We start from the raw sequence: 18,211 nt of genomic DNA on the forward strand, positions 1-18,211 counted from the left end.
CTTAGTAAACTCCTTCTGTACTGAGCCAGAGCAATGTATGAGCTCAGAAAGGCCTGTAGCTGCTAGAATGCACCTGTTTGAGAATGTAACTGTCTATCATATCATATCCTACTGATGTAAGCAGTTCTGTTTCCCCTCCCACTTTGCTGACATTCATCTGTCCATGTTTGTCGGTATCTATTCCTGTGTAGGCCTGTACCTTCTATTTGTAACAACATGCTTACTCTGCAACACACTGTGTATAAAAGGCCCATGGTTTCTGTATTCCATGTACTACCTCCTACACCGCCTGAGGGTGTTGTATTGATGCAGTCCCACTCATGAGTGATTAATAAACTTGTTATTTTGAATTCCAGCTTCAGTGTCAATCTCTTCTTTATTAGTCTAAGGACCCGTGGACAAACTTAAGGGTGAAACCTGCACCGGTGTGCCCCTGAATAGGCACATTTCCACAATACCACCTTACCCTAAGAAATCCATAGGAGGCACTGCTTTCACAGTACAAGACAACTCACTACTAGTTAACATTTCAGACTCCACTGAAATATGAAGCTGGAGTCTTCTTCCACAGGCATGCTGGGCGGAGATGGATAATAGGTGAAATCATTTGTTATCAGGGCTTTTATTGTTGATGTGACGTCGCCTCTGATGCCAAGTGCACAGATAATCTGAGAGGAGCTGGATACTATGGCCTAGAATTACCAGGAATGGTGCCTTGAAATCAAACTCCCAAACAAGTTTCTTTAATTAAGTTACCAATGCCATCAATAAGCAGTGATATGAATGGATCTGGGAAATGGGTAGTCATCTAAGCCAAGGATGCAAGACTTCTACAAATGGGTCACTACTAAAGGTGAACTGAGAAAGGACGGTGCATCTGCAGCCCGTGTGGCCTCAAGATGCCAAGTTACAGGAACAATATTGATCTGCTTGCCTCAAACCTAGAACTGACAATGTTTTGGGAAATTGGCTTCCTCCTCTCTCCAGCAGACCAGTGCAGTATTTAAATGCTACGTAATTCCCAAGCACATATGGCCAACACTAACTCCTCCCCCACTGCCAAAAACTGACCCTTGTGAAGAGTGATTCCTTCACTAATGTCTCTTAAAAAACCTCCGGTATCAGGGTTCACCTGCAAAGGTCTTTCAGCAGAAGACTACTGCAGATGGAGAACGAAGAGGAACCCAAAAGCAGATTACAACCTGGCCAAGCTCCACTACACCACAGACAACCCTACCAGGCTGGTATCAAATACCCATAGCTGGCAAGGCACAGAGGTTGGGCATTTAGATGACATATAGTTTGCTGCCCAACTTGAGATGACCGAATCCTTCTTCGCACCCAGTTTACCTGTCCACAGAACCTGGGCATTCGTGAGGGCTCTTAAGTTAGGAAAGCATGAGAGACTCCTACCTAGGGCTGCCACATGTCACCAAGCTTAGCATATATGAGAGGTCATGGCAAGGCAGCATAAGGTAGCTTGTTTTCTGCTGAGTGCACGTTTTACATTAACTTTTTACCCTGTGAGTTAGTAGGCACAATTTTCGTTAAAAAACATATGTTTCTGTGCAAGCAATGCATCAATAATTCTTTATTTGTTTGTGAGTAACACTTACAGTAAGATCTCAAGAACCTTTGCATTTTGCATATAATTGGGATCCTTCTTATACTAATATGTTAGAACCTAAAAATGCAGCGACAATACTGCTACACAATGTGCTTCATAATGCTGCATAATTTAGCTTTTCTTGCTGAATAATTTGGTCAAAGCTGCTGCATAATTTGATCCCCCTCCAATGCATAATTTCACTTGCCTGTGGAGAGGAACTAGATAAACATTTCCATAACCCTTATTCCGAGACTTAGACACCATAACACCTGTAGCACTCCTGCAAAGGCATTATCATGGGCAATAATATACCACCCTTTGTGCATTGTGACCCAAAAGGTAACTGCAATTAAATCATTCTGCAATCATATCATTTACCACAGGAGTGATGTACCCACTATTAATATTGGGGCTTGGATCAAAACAATGATTTAAATATTGTTGCAATTGTTTTCTTGCCTTTTGTTCTTTTATTGTTTTATGTTGTGGGTCTAGATACGTGGGCCAGAGAAAGAGCTACTATGCTACAGCTATCTTAATATCGATAGATATCACATTAATAGTTATAACATGACTTGCTTAGTCCTTTTGGGAATAATAACCGTGGGTAAATTGGGCTTGCCGTTCAAAAAGTAGTAATATACGTTGGGTAGAGTGTGCATGAGTCACAAAAGAGGAAGCGGAACATGGGGTGAGCTTCACGTGTGCATCCTGTATGCAACGTATTGCATATTCCATGTAGATGGAATACTTAGTGCTCCCTGGGGATTGCAGGAAGAGTGTCCAAGGACAGGCAGTGAAAATTGAGTGGATATCCACAAAAATAAGAAGATATTTGGGTGTCTGCAAATGGAGTTTCCATGCTTATCTTTGAGCAGGCGCTTTACCACCCCATGATCAAAGGACTAAGGAAATGTAACAGAATCACACCCACCCTTAAAATACTCTGGTATGCAGCTCTATAGCTTGGTTACATTGACTTCCTGCTGCAACATTCACTAGGCAGTCCACAATAAGATTCCACCGTACCTGGACAACAAGCCCAAGGACTCAGGAGCAGCCCCAACGCCAGCGTTATACAACAATGGGGTAACCCGAAAGGCCACTGGACCCAGGTAGTTTGCGGTACAAAAAGATAACGTCACAGTGGGAAGCAATTATATACAGAGCAAGAGAAAATCATTATTATTTCAATCAAAATTAGACCCCACCATTAAGTCATTCCATAAATGGTTATGGGTTTATTACATCACAATGTTCGATTGTATCAAATCTTATAAACAAAAATGTATTTCTCAATTAAACGTTTTGAAGAACAGGTGCTCAAGGGAAGGGTGGTGAGTGCATAAAGGGGATAGTGAAAGTGATGTGAGAAAGGATAGTAGTGTGCATATATACATCAACATTCAATATTTAAAATCTATCCAGCCAGATGCCTGGCAAATACACGAATGATAAATCATAACATAATATATTAGATGCAGATAATAAATCTCTGTCATATGATGTCTGAACATAAAAGGAAAAGTCGACGTTTCGACCCCTAAGCAGAACAGCAAACTTTACGCCTTGGAAGTGGGGTCTTCATCAGGACTGGGGTGGAGGAAGTGAAGGCACCAAGAAAGACAGCAAGAAAACTTCAGGCTGAGGATTCGATAAACTGGGCCTCGTTGGCTCTCAGAGTATTCACAGTTGTTTGTGGATAACGAAAAGGGTGCCAAGGTTGATCAGTAACCTCTGGCTGCTGGCTGCTGAAGAATTCCGTCATGACAGCTAACGAAGCAGCAGCCCCATTAATCCCGAGACCAAGAAGTGCAAGTAGAAGAAACCCATACGGCACACCTCCTGCTGCGCCTGGTAGTCCGGCGCAACATCCCAGTCCAGTATCATAGGCAAAAGGCAACTCTTTAAACAGCACCGACCTCACCACTCCCTGATCCCCCTGTATATTGCCTCCCCTATCTACCTCTACCAGGATACTTTTGATACCTCAATGGCTAGCTTGCCTTTAGTACAGCGCTCTGTTGCTATGTAGCTAGGGTCGCACTTTATGTATCTCATTTCATACACATGTATCTGTGGATCAAACTCAATCCCAAATGGCTGAAGTATCATTTTTGTAGCAGAATTGGTAAAGTGCTTCAGTCTGTGCATATCTCACAAGATGTGCCTATCAAGTGGCACCAATATTCACAGTTCATACACACAAGATGAAACACTGAAAGAATCCCACGTTTCCTAGCCATGAGTATGCATTGCTTAGAGAACCAACATGCATGTTTAGTAAAATAGCCACATACTTGAACTGCATGTGATTGTCATGCTTAACCATGCATACATTACCACACAACTGAAGTGTATTCATGATAAAAGAAGGAAATGGAAATTACGCACACACATAAGTCTAAACTCTGAATGCATCAGGCCCACAAGGAAAATGCCCTATCACACATGCGCAGTAAAAATCTACCAAGCACCTGGATCTGGTCCCAAGAGTATGACTCAGGGCTGCCCCAAGGTCAGCCACAGAGGAGACAAAGTCAACTGCCCAAGCTCATTCATGTTGCTGAGTGGGTTCTGAAATGTACGTCATTACTTTACACCCGTGTGATTTCAATGCCAGGCCGTGTGATTTCAATGCCAGGCGCATCCATTTTGTCAGTCAAGGCTGTGAGAAAGTGGAAAGGGTGACGAAAAATGGCTTTGATTCTCCATCACCATTCGTATTTCCCTATTTTAGGTCTGGCTTGAAACACCCATTGCTAACACTGTTTTAAAACACACACAGAGAGCTTTAGCTTTGCACGGACGAGTGGCTGTCTCCCTCTCCAGGTTATTGGCTGTTTGGTGTATCATTCCACCACCTATGGAGTGATTTCAAAGCCATGCGGGAGGACTAATGTACATTTTAAGGGTACACAGAATTATCACAGACTAAATGCATCATCTAATGGATGCATCGTATTCTAAAATAATAGTTTTTTTCTTTTGTGTCTTTTCACTGCCTTAGTCTTTTAAAAAATGTTTTATTCAGGCTCAAACGCGAGCCACACATAATAGCTTTTCCAGTGCCTATATTACTCTGCTGGGTCTCTAATTGGTATTATTAGTCGTGCGCTCTCGCCAGCACGTAATTTTGAAAATAATTGTATTTTAGCTGTAAGAAAAATGTCTTGGGTGCTATCGAATGGGAATGGCAGAGGCTCATGCTCTTTTTCGGCGTAAAAATGCCCCGACGCCTTGCTCATACAACTTTACACCAAGGGCCCCTCTTATTTAGCCTTAATGCCCCCTTACTAAGGCACTGAAAGCACACGCAACTTTTGAAAGGCGCGTCGCCTTGACTCCATCTCCATTTCGCCTCAGCTCAAATATCAGCGCGCGACAGCCAACGTCTTTAATTACTGCGCCTCGTCAAGAGAAAAGGAAGAAAAAAAACGAAAAAGCCCAGAGCCTGTCTGCAAATATTTAAGCACCAAAACGTCACATTTAAATTGCAAATCTTTACTGTCATCTTAGTTTAATTCCACCGCCGCAGCAGCAGAGAAAACGGCAAACAAATTAGCGAGCTTGTCGTCTCCGATCGAAGAGGAGGGGGGAGTAAAGGGGATAAAAGGGGCGCGCGTCAGGAAACACACAACTTGAAGGACCACAGCAAGAGGGGACACTTAAAGTATGGGACTTACCTCCGCCGCCTCCCAGGAGGGAACTGTTGGCTGAAACGAGAAAACAAACCAAAAACTGTTAAAAGAAACACCTAAAACAGTAGAAATGCATCAATATTTTAAGACAATGTGACGGGGATCTTATGATATTTTTTTTAACTCAAGCCCAGGCAAATACCACACATATCACAGAGTGACATCAATTTACTTCCGTCGGTGTCATATATGCAGTAGTAATCATCAATGCAAATGTACATGATGCCAAGCCACTAAGGCCCTGACTATGATGGAGGTCGGTCGGACCGCCAACTGCTATCGCGGCGGTCAGGAGACAGCCCGACAAGCAGTCAGCAGACCGACCGCCGCATTACAATGCAACCGCCGAGCTGGCGGTTGCATAGTGCTCCTTTACACGGCGGCTTGTGCTGCGGCCCTTTTCCATTTAAAGGAGCACTTCCTGCACCTCCATGCACAGTGTGCTATGCACCATGCGCCCCCTGGGCCATGGCCCAAGACAGAAGGTGACCCTGTTTGGGCCCCCAAAATCCATTTCCGACAGCCTTTTCATGGCGGTCTTTCTGACATGAAAAGTCTGTCAGAAGGGATATCATAATCCCGATGGCGGTGCCTGCCTTGGCACCACCTTCATTCGGGATTGCGATTCTGACGGCCGCCCCGAGGGGATCACTGAACCTATTGGAGGCAGCAGTCTCCCCCTGACCGTTGAGGGTCCGAATGCCTGGATTGTAATCCGGTAGTGAGACCGAAGGGCTGTCGGTCGGTCGGACCGCCACAGACAGCCTGTTGGTGGCAGTCTGACTGACATCTTAATAAGGCCCTAAGTCACCACCTAGGCCAGGGTAGTAATTGTGGCAGACATTATGCCCAACAGCAGTACAGAGCCAAAGGCTCTGCCAATCAGGATGTGTGTGCCACAGAAGTTATTGTGCTGGGGATCATATTCACCAATATGACCTATCTGTAGGCGCGCAACACCCACTGCCGATGCGCCAGCGCGCCACATTCAAACTACTCTGTCATGCGCACAAAACCCTCCATAAAACAGGCCCTACTATCCTGCAAGGGAAAATTGAATTTTACATTCCAAACCGAAACTTAAGATCCACTAATTCAGCCCTAGCAAAACCCAGGCGTATCTACAAAACAAGAACAGGAGGACGAGCCTTCTCGCATTTGGCGGCCAAACGCTGGAATGAACTACCGGCGGATCTGAGACACACCACGAACCTCCTTGTATTCAGGCAAAAACTCAAAACTCATCTCTTCCCCAAATAATAAACCCCCGGTCCAAACCTCAGCAGCCCTTTCTCATTAAGCGCCTTGATATCCCTTGGGATGAATGCTGCGCTCTACAAATACCTCAAATAAATAAATAAATCCGCACACACTACACACAAGAAATTAGTTCCACCAGGTGAAATAGTTCACATAATTCTTTATTCTTTGAGTCTTTATTTTCTTCTTATCACAGTAGCCATCGCGTTTCGTTCTATTGAAGGACTTCTTCAGGGCTCATCAATCATAATTCATGTTCCAATGGGTGTTCCCTCTCCTCACGTAGAGAATACCTTATTGTCCTTCTTCTTGGCTTCCTCAGTGTGACGTCTTTAATCAAGATGGTGTTATAGGAAAGGTTCCTTGTACAGTATACGGTCAATGTTGACCCATGCCTTAAAAGTATATCACCAGCACGGCGTCCTTCTCTCTATTTCCAACACCGCCTGTGCTGGGGATCATATTCACCAATATGACCAATCTGTAGGCGCACAACACCCATTGGCCTGAGAGGGCTTTAGCCTGCCTCCATGGGCTGGCTTGAGCCTGAGAGCTAGGATGCCAAGTACCATTTATATGGCACTGCTCTGACCTGTCCTATAAAGGCAGTTTACAGCTCAAATCTTCGCCTTCCTTGTCTTTTTGAGTGTATTCCCGTGCCCTGTGCAGCCCTGATCTTTCTGCCTAATCGTGACATCTGCATTACAAACAAGCATTTGCAATGCAATAGGTCTCGCATTTACGCAAGTTTGAGCTATTGACATTGTAAATGACAATGCCTTTTATTTATGTTTTGGTTTTTAAAACATAAATAAAAGGCGGTGTCATTTACAATGCCAATAGCATAAACGTGCGTAAATGCGAGACGTATTGCATTGCAAATGATTGTTTCTTGTCCAACCTCCACATCTCAGGCAAAGCTACGTCTGGAATTCTGCTTGACCAAACAGCAATTTTTGCAAGAATCATGTGTTATCGGCTTTTGGCATGAATGCAAGATTGCAAAACGTGGCTCACTAAATTATTGTTATGTCCCCAGCTTGAGAAAAGCAGATCGAAAACGAGTTTCCGCCCACTCTGTCAAGCTTCACCGAGTGCTAAACAATTTAAACGTGCAAAAAGCCTGGGAAACCAACTCTTTACAGCAACTGTGCAAAGTAATACTAAGTTATGAAACGTGTGCTATTTCATTTTAACCAGACTTAAAATTCGTCCAATCGCTAAAACACGTCTGCATATTACTATCTCCCCAAAAACACAATGCAGGCTTACCTGGCAGAAAGCTCTTCAATGACATCTAAAAACGAGTTTGAGCTATTGGCATTTTAAATAACAGTACCTTTTATTTTTGTTTTGAAAAAGAAAACGAAAAGAAAAGGCATTGTTATTTACAATGTCAATAGCCCAAACTCGCGTCAATGCGAGACCTATTGCATGGCAAATGCTTGTTAATTACTGCTAGGTCTGAGAAGCGGAAGGACGCACCCCACGTAAAACCCTGGGCACACTTCGACAATAGACCTGCCATTAAAATAATCTTAAAAGGGGCACATCAGGAGCTACTTTGAAACTAGCCCCGGTCACCAACCGTCTACCAGCCCGTCGATGCTGTTGCTCTACGCGGGCATTAGTTGGGCTACCTCCTCCCTGTGTCAGCAAACTGTGCAGTTGGTTTGGCTGTGATGCAGTAGACCCCCTCTGCTTTCCCGCGGATCCGGCACTGCGGGCAGGGATTTCAACCGCTCGGGCCGGGGGTGAGTGTACAGCGGTTCCGCCCCCATCCCAGCAAGTGGCGGATTGTAGGGAGGGTGCGCGTTGTCTACCGTTCCAGCCGCTTGGACCCCAACCGCCACATCACAAGAATCGCGTGAGTCCCGGCGCGTGGCCGCTCCTCCCCGCCTCAAGCCCCGCCCACGGAATCCCTGCTGCCGGGGCGTGTGAGCGCCTGCACCCGTGGGAGCAGCTATGGAGGAAGAAGAGTTGATGCTGGCCATGGCAGAGATCCCTGTGAGTACCGCGGCATCTTGGGGAGGGAGGGTTGGGTGCGCCTGGTATGGGTAGGAACTCAAACGTTTTTCGTGCCATATTGTCCCTCAGCCTTCTTACAACCATTTGTCCCTCCCCCATAACTGCCTGTGATCTGCGGCATTGTGGACTGTGCCCTCAGGGAGCAGGGTCAGCCCTGCCTCCCCCCCAGTATTCCGCAGGATATTGTTTTCTTTGTGCCCCTGGGGGATGATTTTAAGCAGCGATAAGCGGTGGTAGATAAGCCTGTCAACTGTTTAGTTATCGGGTTGAAAACTGTAACGCGATGTGCATAAAATAGTTTATTTTGAAGCATTGTTATTGCGCTTTGGCAAAACTTGGTATCTTCGAAATCACGGGAAATTAACTATTGGTCCCCCTTGCTGCCGGAAGTTCTTCTATCAGTCGTGGTCTCTCTGCACGTGTCCGCCTATTTAAAAAAAAAAAAAAGTGCAAACACAGCCTTCGTGCTTTAAAAAACCAAAGGTCATTATCACAGCATGCCGACAGGCGCCCCACGCTGCGGACCTATAATTAACTCAGCAGGCACTCAACGCGCAAGCGCGTTCACAGCGAGAGCGAGACCTAAAAAATTACGAGGCTGGTGAGGACGAAAGTGAAACTGCTAGCTGGCTTGCGAGGGAAGGGGGACAGGAGATGTGCACGCCGCGTGGCTGTAAGCGCGTACACCAACTCAAATCCGCCAAAAGCCTGCGCGTGCACATCTCCTGTCCCACTTCCGAGGCAAGTCAGCAACAATAGATCTCGCCGAAAGCAGCGCTTCGCGCTGCGTTCGCAGGCGAGACCTAAAAACACCAAAGTAAGCTAAAAATGTTAGTTGTGAAATCAGCAGCTCTGAAATTTCTGTTATCACATCTTGGCCCTTTTCACCAAAAAAATAACAACACAGCAATGTTGCACAACAATGAAAGATAAGGGATGAAGCCCAGGAGAACATAATAATTTTACCTTCTCTATAAAATGTAACAAAAAAAGTATGACATTAGAATACAATTATGTAAGTCTTAGCCATTTCTTTTATAGTTTCAGTACTGCACAGCAATTTATATCACACAAGGCTACATGAATGTTAAAAAAGAAAAGAAATGTTGCATTCTGACTTAGTGAAACAAAACAAAAGAAATGTTGCATTCTGACAAAGGTTGCCTAAGGCTTTCTATTAATGCCCATGTATGTTTGTGTGTGCATGCATGCATGTTTGCATATAAGGGTATTGGCCAGCATTGTGCCAACTGAATCTTTAGAGGGGAATCTCTTCCTTGTGAGACAAATGTAATGAGTTTCACTAATTTGCTGGCAGGCAACTTGATAATTGCAGCGCTGTAATATGACAAATCTACTGTGGCAAGCACAAGTATCTCTGCTAATTGACTACACCCCATTCCATACATCACAACCCTCCTCTCACTGAAACCCAATAATACATAGTTCTTTCAAGCCACGCTATTCATCTTTTCAATCATTTGGCTGATGCCACAAAGGCCTTACAAATGTTACCATTTAATTCCGTTTAATTTATAACAAACAAACAGAAGGAAAAATATGGGATCGGTTCTCGGAATTCAGAAGCCTAAACCTAATAACCAATATTCTACTAGTCTAACTTTTAACCTTGGGTTCCCGAAGTAGTGTGCTACTCTATGTAAAGCACTGCAACACTTCACCAGGGATGGTAAGACCTATACAAATGCAAAGCCAAATATATATATATATATTATCTACTGGCGGTCGCCAGTAGATAGTTATAGTTACAACCTAGTTTCCATAGGAAATCTCAAAATTCTATTTTGAATAACTTTGGCGCCGGTTGACAAATCCTCGCGAAATTTTCAAAACTAATGGGGCGCTCCGCTCAGCTCCTACCCTGAAAGTCTCGGGGTGATTCGTCAAGCGGGGGCCGAGAAAAAAGAGGGGTCCCAAAACGCGTTTTCCCCATGCATTTTTCCACAGGACCTTTAGACAAAGCTACAGCCCGAACGGCTGAACAGAATTACTTGAAATTTGGCAGAGAGGTAGCCATAAGGTCAAGGAAGTGCCTTTTGCAGGTCTGGTGTAAATCTGTTCAGTATTTCCTGAGAAAATAGCATTTAAAAGCATATCAATATCTATACGCGCGCACCGTGCGCGCAGTGTGCGCGCACCCTGCCGTGCGCGAGCGCAATTCTGATTGGTTGTTAGATGTCGGTAAACATTCGAATCGGTCGAAACCAGGAAGTGTCGGCCGCCATTTTGTCTCTCGCAGTCTGAGGGGGTGAAAAAAAAAGGTGGAGAACGTGAAAAGGGGGCAGAGTGGACAGTTCCTGACCCCCTAGCCTTGGTCAGGGGGTCACAGAAGGACCCCCAAGGGAGAAAAAAACAATTTTTTTTTTAAATCGCGAGGTGCGCGCTCCCTGCGCGCACGGCACGCACTGCGAACCGTGGGTGCTCGGTGCGCGAGGCTCACCGAGCGCCCACAGCGCGCGCACGGTGCGCGAAGCACACAGTGCACGCAGGAAGCACGCACCTCGCGATTTAAAAAAAAAATTAAAAATCACGGTGCGCGCACAGTGATAAACCTGAAAAAAAAAAAATAATAAATACATAACTTAGCATTTAAAAAATCGTACAAATTCACTGAAAAAACCATAGGTTTCACACACGTTATAGTTACGAATTAGCATTTAAAAAACCTTGCAAATTCACTTAAAAAACCATAGGTTTCACACATGTTATAGTTAGCTGGACATTTCACTCGTAAAAAACCAATGAAATTCCCCCGTTATAGTTACTGCAGGCAACTATAACTCACGCGACCGCAATCCTCTGCTGATGACGTCAGATATTACATCACTGATGACATATGTGTCTTTATGAAAAATAAATATTTGTAATATATGTATAGCTAAAGATTAATGGAAGAAGACATGGGTAAATAAGTGTCTAAATACAGTGATGTAATATCTGACGTCATCAGCAGAGGATTGCGGTCGCGTGAGTTATAGTTGCCTGCAGTAACTATAACGGGGGAATTTCATTGGTTTTTTACGAGTGAAATGTCCAGCTAACTATAACATGTGTGGAACCTATGGTTATTTAAGTGAATATATATATATATTTGGCTTTGCATTTGTATATATATATATATACACACACAAGATTTACTGCACCAGACCGTTCAACCATCCAACGCTGCCGTGCCTGTGACAGCGGCAGCTGCTGTCAGTACAAAATCCTACAAAGATTCCAGTAAATACAGGAAATAACGATGCAGCACACCTGAGGACAGCACAATATTTTATTATGCACACAAACGACGCGTTTCAGCAATGAGCCTTTGTCACTGTATTTACTGGACAGCACAATACTTTATTGTGCGCACAAACAACGCGATTCGGCAGTGGGTATTTGTCACTGTATTTACTGGAATCTTTGTTGGTAATATTACCTACTGGCGGTCGCCAGTAGGTAGTTATAGTTAGGACCCCTTTTCCATAGGAAAACCTCAACATTCTATTTTGAATAACTTTGGCGCCGGTCGATGAATCCTCGCGAATTTCTCAAAATAGGTGGGGCGCTACGCTCCGCTCCTACCCTGAAAGTCTCGGGGGGATCCGTCAAGCGGGGGCTGAGATAAAAGGGGGGTCCCAAAACGCGTTTTCCCCATGCATTTTTCCATAGGACATTTAGAACGAGCTACAGCCCGAACGGCTGAACAGAATTACTCGAAATTTGGCAGAGAGGTAGTCCCTAGGTCAAGGAAGTGCCTTTTGTAGGTTTGGTGTAAATCTGTTCAGTAGATTCTGAGAAAATAGCCTTTAAATCAATATATATATCTGAGCCCGCTTACGGTACGCTTACCGTACGCTTACCGTAAGCGTACGGTGGCGTGCGCGAGCGCGATTCTGATTGGCTCTTAGATCTTAGTAAACATTCGAATCGGCCGAAACCAGGAAGCGGCGGCCGCCATTTTGTGTATTTCACTCAGAAAAAAAAGAGTGAAAACAAGAAAAGGGGGCAATGAGGAGAGTTACAGACCCCCTTACATTTGTGAGGGGGTCAAAGAAGGACTGTAAAGTACAAAGAAAACATTTATTGATTTTAAAAAAAATCACGGGGTACGCGTACGGTAAGCTTACGGTAAGCGTACGGTAGAAAAAAAAAAAAAAAAAAAAATGAAAATCAGATTTAAGTGTTTAGATATTAGGGGGCTCTAAAAAGAGCCGTTGTGTTTATGAAATGATTTTTTAGTGGTACCTACAAGTAAGTACCGATGCAGAGTCTAAGGTTCAAGAGGAAGACTCTGTTCCCTTCATCATTGAAGTGCACACCATCTCCTCTATAAATGTCTTGCATGTCATAACGCAAGTTGTTGTGGTAAATGGCACCCATACCATAGTCACGGAGGAAAGCAGAAACAGATTTGTTGACGTGCTTTCTTGCTTTGTCATCGCACCGCGTGCCCACCGTGCGTGCACGGCACTAACTGCGTAAAGTGGGCGCGCGGTGCGCGAAGCGCACCGCGTGCTCACTGTGCGCGCACGGTGCGCGAAGCGCACCGTGCGCGCACGGAACGAACTGCGTTAAGTGGGCGCGCACGCCACGAATGGCGTAAAGTAACTTAGCATTTAAAAAACCGTACAAATTCACTGAAAAAAACATAGGTTTCACACACGTTATAGTTAGGAATTAGCATTTAAAAAACCTTGCAAATTCACTGAAAAAACCATAGGTTTCACACATGTTATAGTTAGCGGAAATTTTACTGATAAAAAACCAGTGAAATTCCCCCGTTATAGTTAGTGCAGGCAACTATAACTTACGCGACCGCAATCTTCTGCTGATGACATATGTGTCTTTATGAAAAAAAAATATTTGTAATATATGTATAGCTAAAAATGTATGGAAGAAGACATGGGCAAATAAGTGTCTAAATACAGTATTAGCATCAGCAGAGGATTGCGGTCGCGTAAGTTATAGTTGCCTGCACTAACTATAACGGGGGAATTTCACTGGTTTTTTATCAGTATAATTTCCGCTAACTATAACATGTGTGAAACCTATGGTTTTTTCAGTGAATATATATATATATATATATATATATATATATATGTGTGTGTTTTAACTGCTGGCAGTCACCATTCGGTAATTATTGTAAGGTCTGCTTTTCCATAGACGGATCATTTTTAGGTTTGCCAATAACTTTTGCCCAGTTTGATGAATCACCACAAAACTCTTTTTTTAAAAAGTGAATTCCCCTCAGCTCCTTCCTGGAAGTTTCAGGGTGATCCATCAAGCGTGGGCCAAGAAAGAAGGGGGAAGTCCCAAAACATAAAGTCTCCATGCATTTTCCATAGACTTCTTTAGATATACCTGCAGCAAAAACTGTTGAACAGACTTACACCAAATTCGGCAGGAAGCTAGATCTATCTCCGCACACTTAGCTTTTCATGATTTGGCATAAATTCATTCAGTAGTTTCTGAGAAATGTAGGGTAAAAAATCATTATATATTTTAGTAGTTGGGCTCGTGAAAGTTCCACGGGCGTCCCAAGAGAGCGCAAAATCAAAAATGGAGCCCTGTGATTGGCAAGAGGCCTGTTTTTCTAGTGAGCCTTCACGCTCTTGTGGGAGCGTGAGGCTCTCATGAGTCCAACGAGAGCAAGCGCTCTGATTGGCTGGCTGTTGGAATGTTAGACGTCTTGTGGAAATGAAGCAAAAAAGCTATATAAGGGGGAAGCAGAAAGGCATGCTGTCCCCCTAGGGTTAGGGAGGAAGTGTCCAAGGGATAACTACTGTCAAGATAATAAATATATATTGCCTTTAACACATTTTTAGGATCTTGGGGGACTCTCACAGGATCGTGAATAGTAAAAAGGAGCAGATGAGTTCTTAATACACTCTATTCGTAGAAATACATATTGTGGTTCTTGTTTTTGAGAGGAACTTTGTAAGAGATAAGTACTGTGATGATTAGAAGGTGATTTTTGTGTTTTTTTAATGTTATGATCTCACAAGGCTATCGCTGGATTGTGAAAAGTAGAAAGGAGAAGGTGATGTTTGAACACATTCTGCTATGCACACTTGTTACTGTATGAAGGAGTCTTACTGGAGATGGTGTTTATCAGATTCTATTATTTATGCTCATTGGTTTGAGAAGAGTTGCGAGCAGTGTTAAAGCTCATCCAAACACCCTACTATGCACACCTGTCATCTGAGAGATAGGTCTGAAAGGGAAGCCCATTTCTTCCCTACACCCTACTACACACATCTATCATTAAAGAGAGAGGTCTCAGCAGAGAGGCCAGACACTCCTTACACCCTACTATGACACCTGTCACTGTGAGAGAGGTCAGAAAGGACAGGCCAGTCCCTCTCCAAAACCCTATTACACACACACCCATAATTACACAGAGAGGTCTCACCAGACTGGACAGTCCCTCTACACACCCGACTATGTACACCAGTCATCTGAGAGAGAGGTCTAAAAGGAGAGCCCACTCCATCCCCAAACGATTCTACTCACGCCTATCATTATAAAGAGAGGTCTCAGCAGAGACGCCAGTCCCTCCACACACCCTAATACACACACTCGTCACCTGAGAGTTCTAAAAAAAAGAGGGAGGTCCCTCCCCTTACCCTACTATGGACACCCGTCATCTGAGAGAGAAAAGTCTGAAAGGAGAGCCCAGTCTCTCCCCTCACCCTACTACGCACACCCATCATTACAGAGAGGTCTCAGTAGAGAGGCCAGTCCCTCCACACACCCTACTTCCACACCCGTCATCTAAGAGATCTAAAAGGAGAGGGCAGTCCCTCCCCACACCCTACTACACACACCTGTCATCTGACAAAGAGTTCTGAAAGAAGAGCCAGTACCTCCCCACACCCTACTATGCATACTCATTATTACAGAGAGAGGTCTCACCAGAGAGGCCAGTCCTTCTACACAACATACTACGCACACATGTCATCTGAGCGAGAGGTCTGAAAGGAGAGCCCAGTCCCTACCCATACCCTATTAACCCACCCTATCATTACAGAGAGAAGTCTCAGCAAAGAGGCCAGTTCCTCCGCACACCCTTCTGTTCACACTCGTCATCTGAGAAAGAGGTCTAAAAGAAGAAGGCAGTCCCTCCCCACACCCTACTACAAACACCTATTATTACAGAGAGAGGTCTCAGCACAGAGGCCAGTCCATCTACACACCCTACTATGCATGGAAACCATCTTTAAATGCTGAAACAAAGATCTGCCTTTGCTCAAGAAATGATATTCAAAAATTGAAATCAATTTCAAAGGAAGAAGCTAAGACAATCTTGAAGACGGCATGTTTAACGAATAGGAATTAAAAAATTACACAACTAAAACAGCAATTAAACTGGATACCCTGTTAACCAAACTGGCAACTGATCAAGAACAATGGACTGAACTACACGATGTATATAGTAAAAAAAAAATAATAATTTCTAATACAAGACTTGGGAAACACTAATTTCGGAATTATACAGTAAAGCAGCCACCACTTCATTAAAAATCAATCCAAGGACAAACCCATTTACCAACTTTCACATGAGAAAACAGTCACATTAATTGGTCACTATAAGGCATCTTGTCACCTGGCCCAAACGGAATTCCTATCGCTGTCATAAAGGAGGAGGTAGGCCACCCTACTGATGGCTTTATTCAACGCAGTACTTTTCTCCACAAAATTTCTACCATCATGGAAGTGATCAATATTAATACCCATAATCAAGCGAGAATCTAGACTGGAACCTAATAATTATTGACTGATAGCTTTATGAGAATCTGAGAGAAAACAAATTGCCAGCCACCTCCTGTCTTTTTTATTTGATTGGACAAAAGAAATTAACATCATCTCAGTCCATCAAAAAGGATTCCAATAAGCATGTTCCACCACCAATAACATATTTGTTTTAACAACCTAAGCAAGAGAGCACTAAAACCTAAAGGAAACAACTTATACATATGTTACGGGGATTTCTCTGCCGCATTCGATAGACATATGGTTCAAGCTGTTAACCTGGGGTGTAGAGCAAACCTTGCTTTGTCTAATATTTTACTTATATAGGGAAGATGTGTTTAGGTGAAATTGTTTAGTGGGTGGGGTATAATACATACCAGATATTTCCCTGGCTTTGGACCACAGTAATGCTGACGCCCCCAAAACTAGTACAACTATTGATTACTCACTTAATAAACACTGATCTCCTTGTACTATTAACAAAAAATGCAATAGGGCTCTAACGACAATTACATCACCTGCACACTAAATAAAACCACAAAAATTATGCATTTTGGCTGAACAGAGACAAAAATCAACTGGGTCACGAGTGGACAAATAATAGAAGTCTCCTCCTATGTTTATCTTGGGTTCACAATTGACAGTAAATTATATTAGCAATCACACATAAAGCAATCCTCAAATACAATTGGTGGGTTAAGGAGATTTGTCTACAAATATGGAGGAGGTGCCACTGGTCCTCCCTAACAGCAGCTATAGAACATTTACTCTCTCTTTTGTCATATGGCTTAATTGTCATTGTTGCCATAAGTAACTTGACAAGATCTATTCAAGAAGCATCTGGAAAATCATTCGTAGAAGGCCATTAACCTCTCATTGACAATTCCGGATAGAGCTGGTCCTCAGTCAAATAGTGGCTATTACCAACAGACACCTCCTTGACTGGGACTACTGCTTGGCCAACAAAACTACCCTAAAATTCATGGCAACACAAATTTCAACCTACCACCAATAATGTCATTAAGTAGAAAGGACAAACCAGAGTGGCTGATGCTAATAAAAAACATCCATCAGTTCAAGTTGTTTTAGATAAGACTTGCCTCAAACAGCAAAAAACAAGAATTTCACCTACCTCCAAAATAGGTACATTGTCAAAAGACAGAAGTATCTACACTCGAACCTTAAACACAGATGCAAAGAATGCTTTTTTTAAAACTGAGGCGCCTCTAGAAAAGTGTTTTTTAAGACTGAGGCTTCTCTAGATTCCTTTCTAGCAGTGTGAAGGGGCACGACGAACAATTAATAAGGAAGAATTGCCCTGCCCTCTCTGTAATCTTGCCATGGAAACAAAGGAACATATTTTCTGCCTATGCCCTAACTTACCAGTAATAAGGACATACTTAAAACCAATTTTCTGTTTAAATTCGACACGAACAATTAAAGCAAAAGTTGATCTATGTTTCAAGGGATAATCAAATAGAGACATTGGCTGCAAAATTACATTTTTAACCTTGGCGGAGCAAAAACGTAAAACACTGTAATTTACAATAATGATGAATGAAATTTTATATGTATTTTTTTTGTCTTGATACTTGGATGGAATTTAAGTCTCATGTACGATATTAGTATTGCGCACGGTTTTCATTCGAACGTACACACAACGAATAGCACAAGGAAGGGGCAACAAAGGGGATGACAGAGGGGGAGAGGAAGTCGAATGATTCTAATCAAGTGGGGTGAGAATAAGGTAGGGGATGGGAATAAGGAAAGGGGAAAAGAAGGAAAGGTGGCCATACAAGGGCATTACAAAGCAACTAGGAGCACAGCAAATGGCACAAACAAAATAGGTATTTTG

General features: G+C 43.4%; 1 protein-coding gene across 2 annotated transcripts in view; it reads right to left on the bottom strand.

Annotated features, from left to right (window-relative positions):
* MACROD1 (mono-ADP ribosylhydrolase 1) overlaps positions 1-18,211 on the bottom strand; it is a 2,692,027-nt gene that overhangs the window by 1,225,325 nt on the left and 1,448,491 nt on the right. For both annotated transcript variants that reach the window (XM_085626020.1, XM_085626021.1), the window contains exon 4: positions 5,296-5,325. In XM_085626020.1, coding sequence (XP_085482146.1) covers positions 5,296-5,325 — 30 coding nt within the window. The remainder of the gene's footprint in view (positions 1-5,295; positions 5,326-18,211) is intronic.

Source organism: Triturus cristatus, chromosome 9 (genome assembly GCF_964204655.1).
Source record: "Triturus cristatus chromosome 9, aTriCri1.1, whole genome shotgun sequence".
Taxonomy (NCBI): Eukaryota; Metazoa; Chordata; class Amphibia; order Caudata; family Salamandridae; genus Triturus; species Triturus cristatus.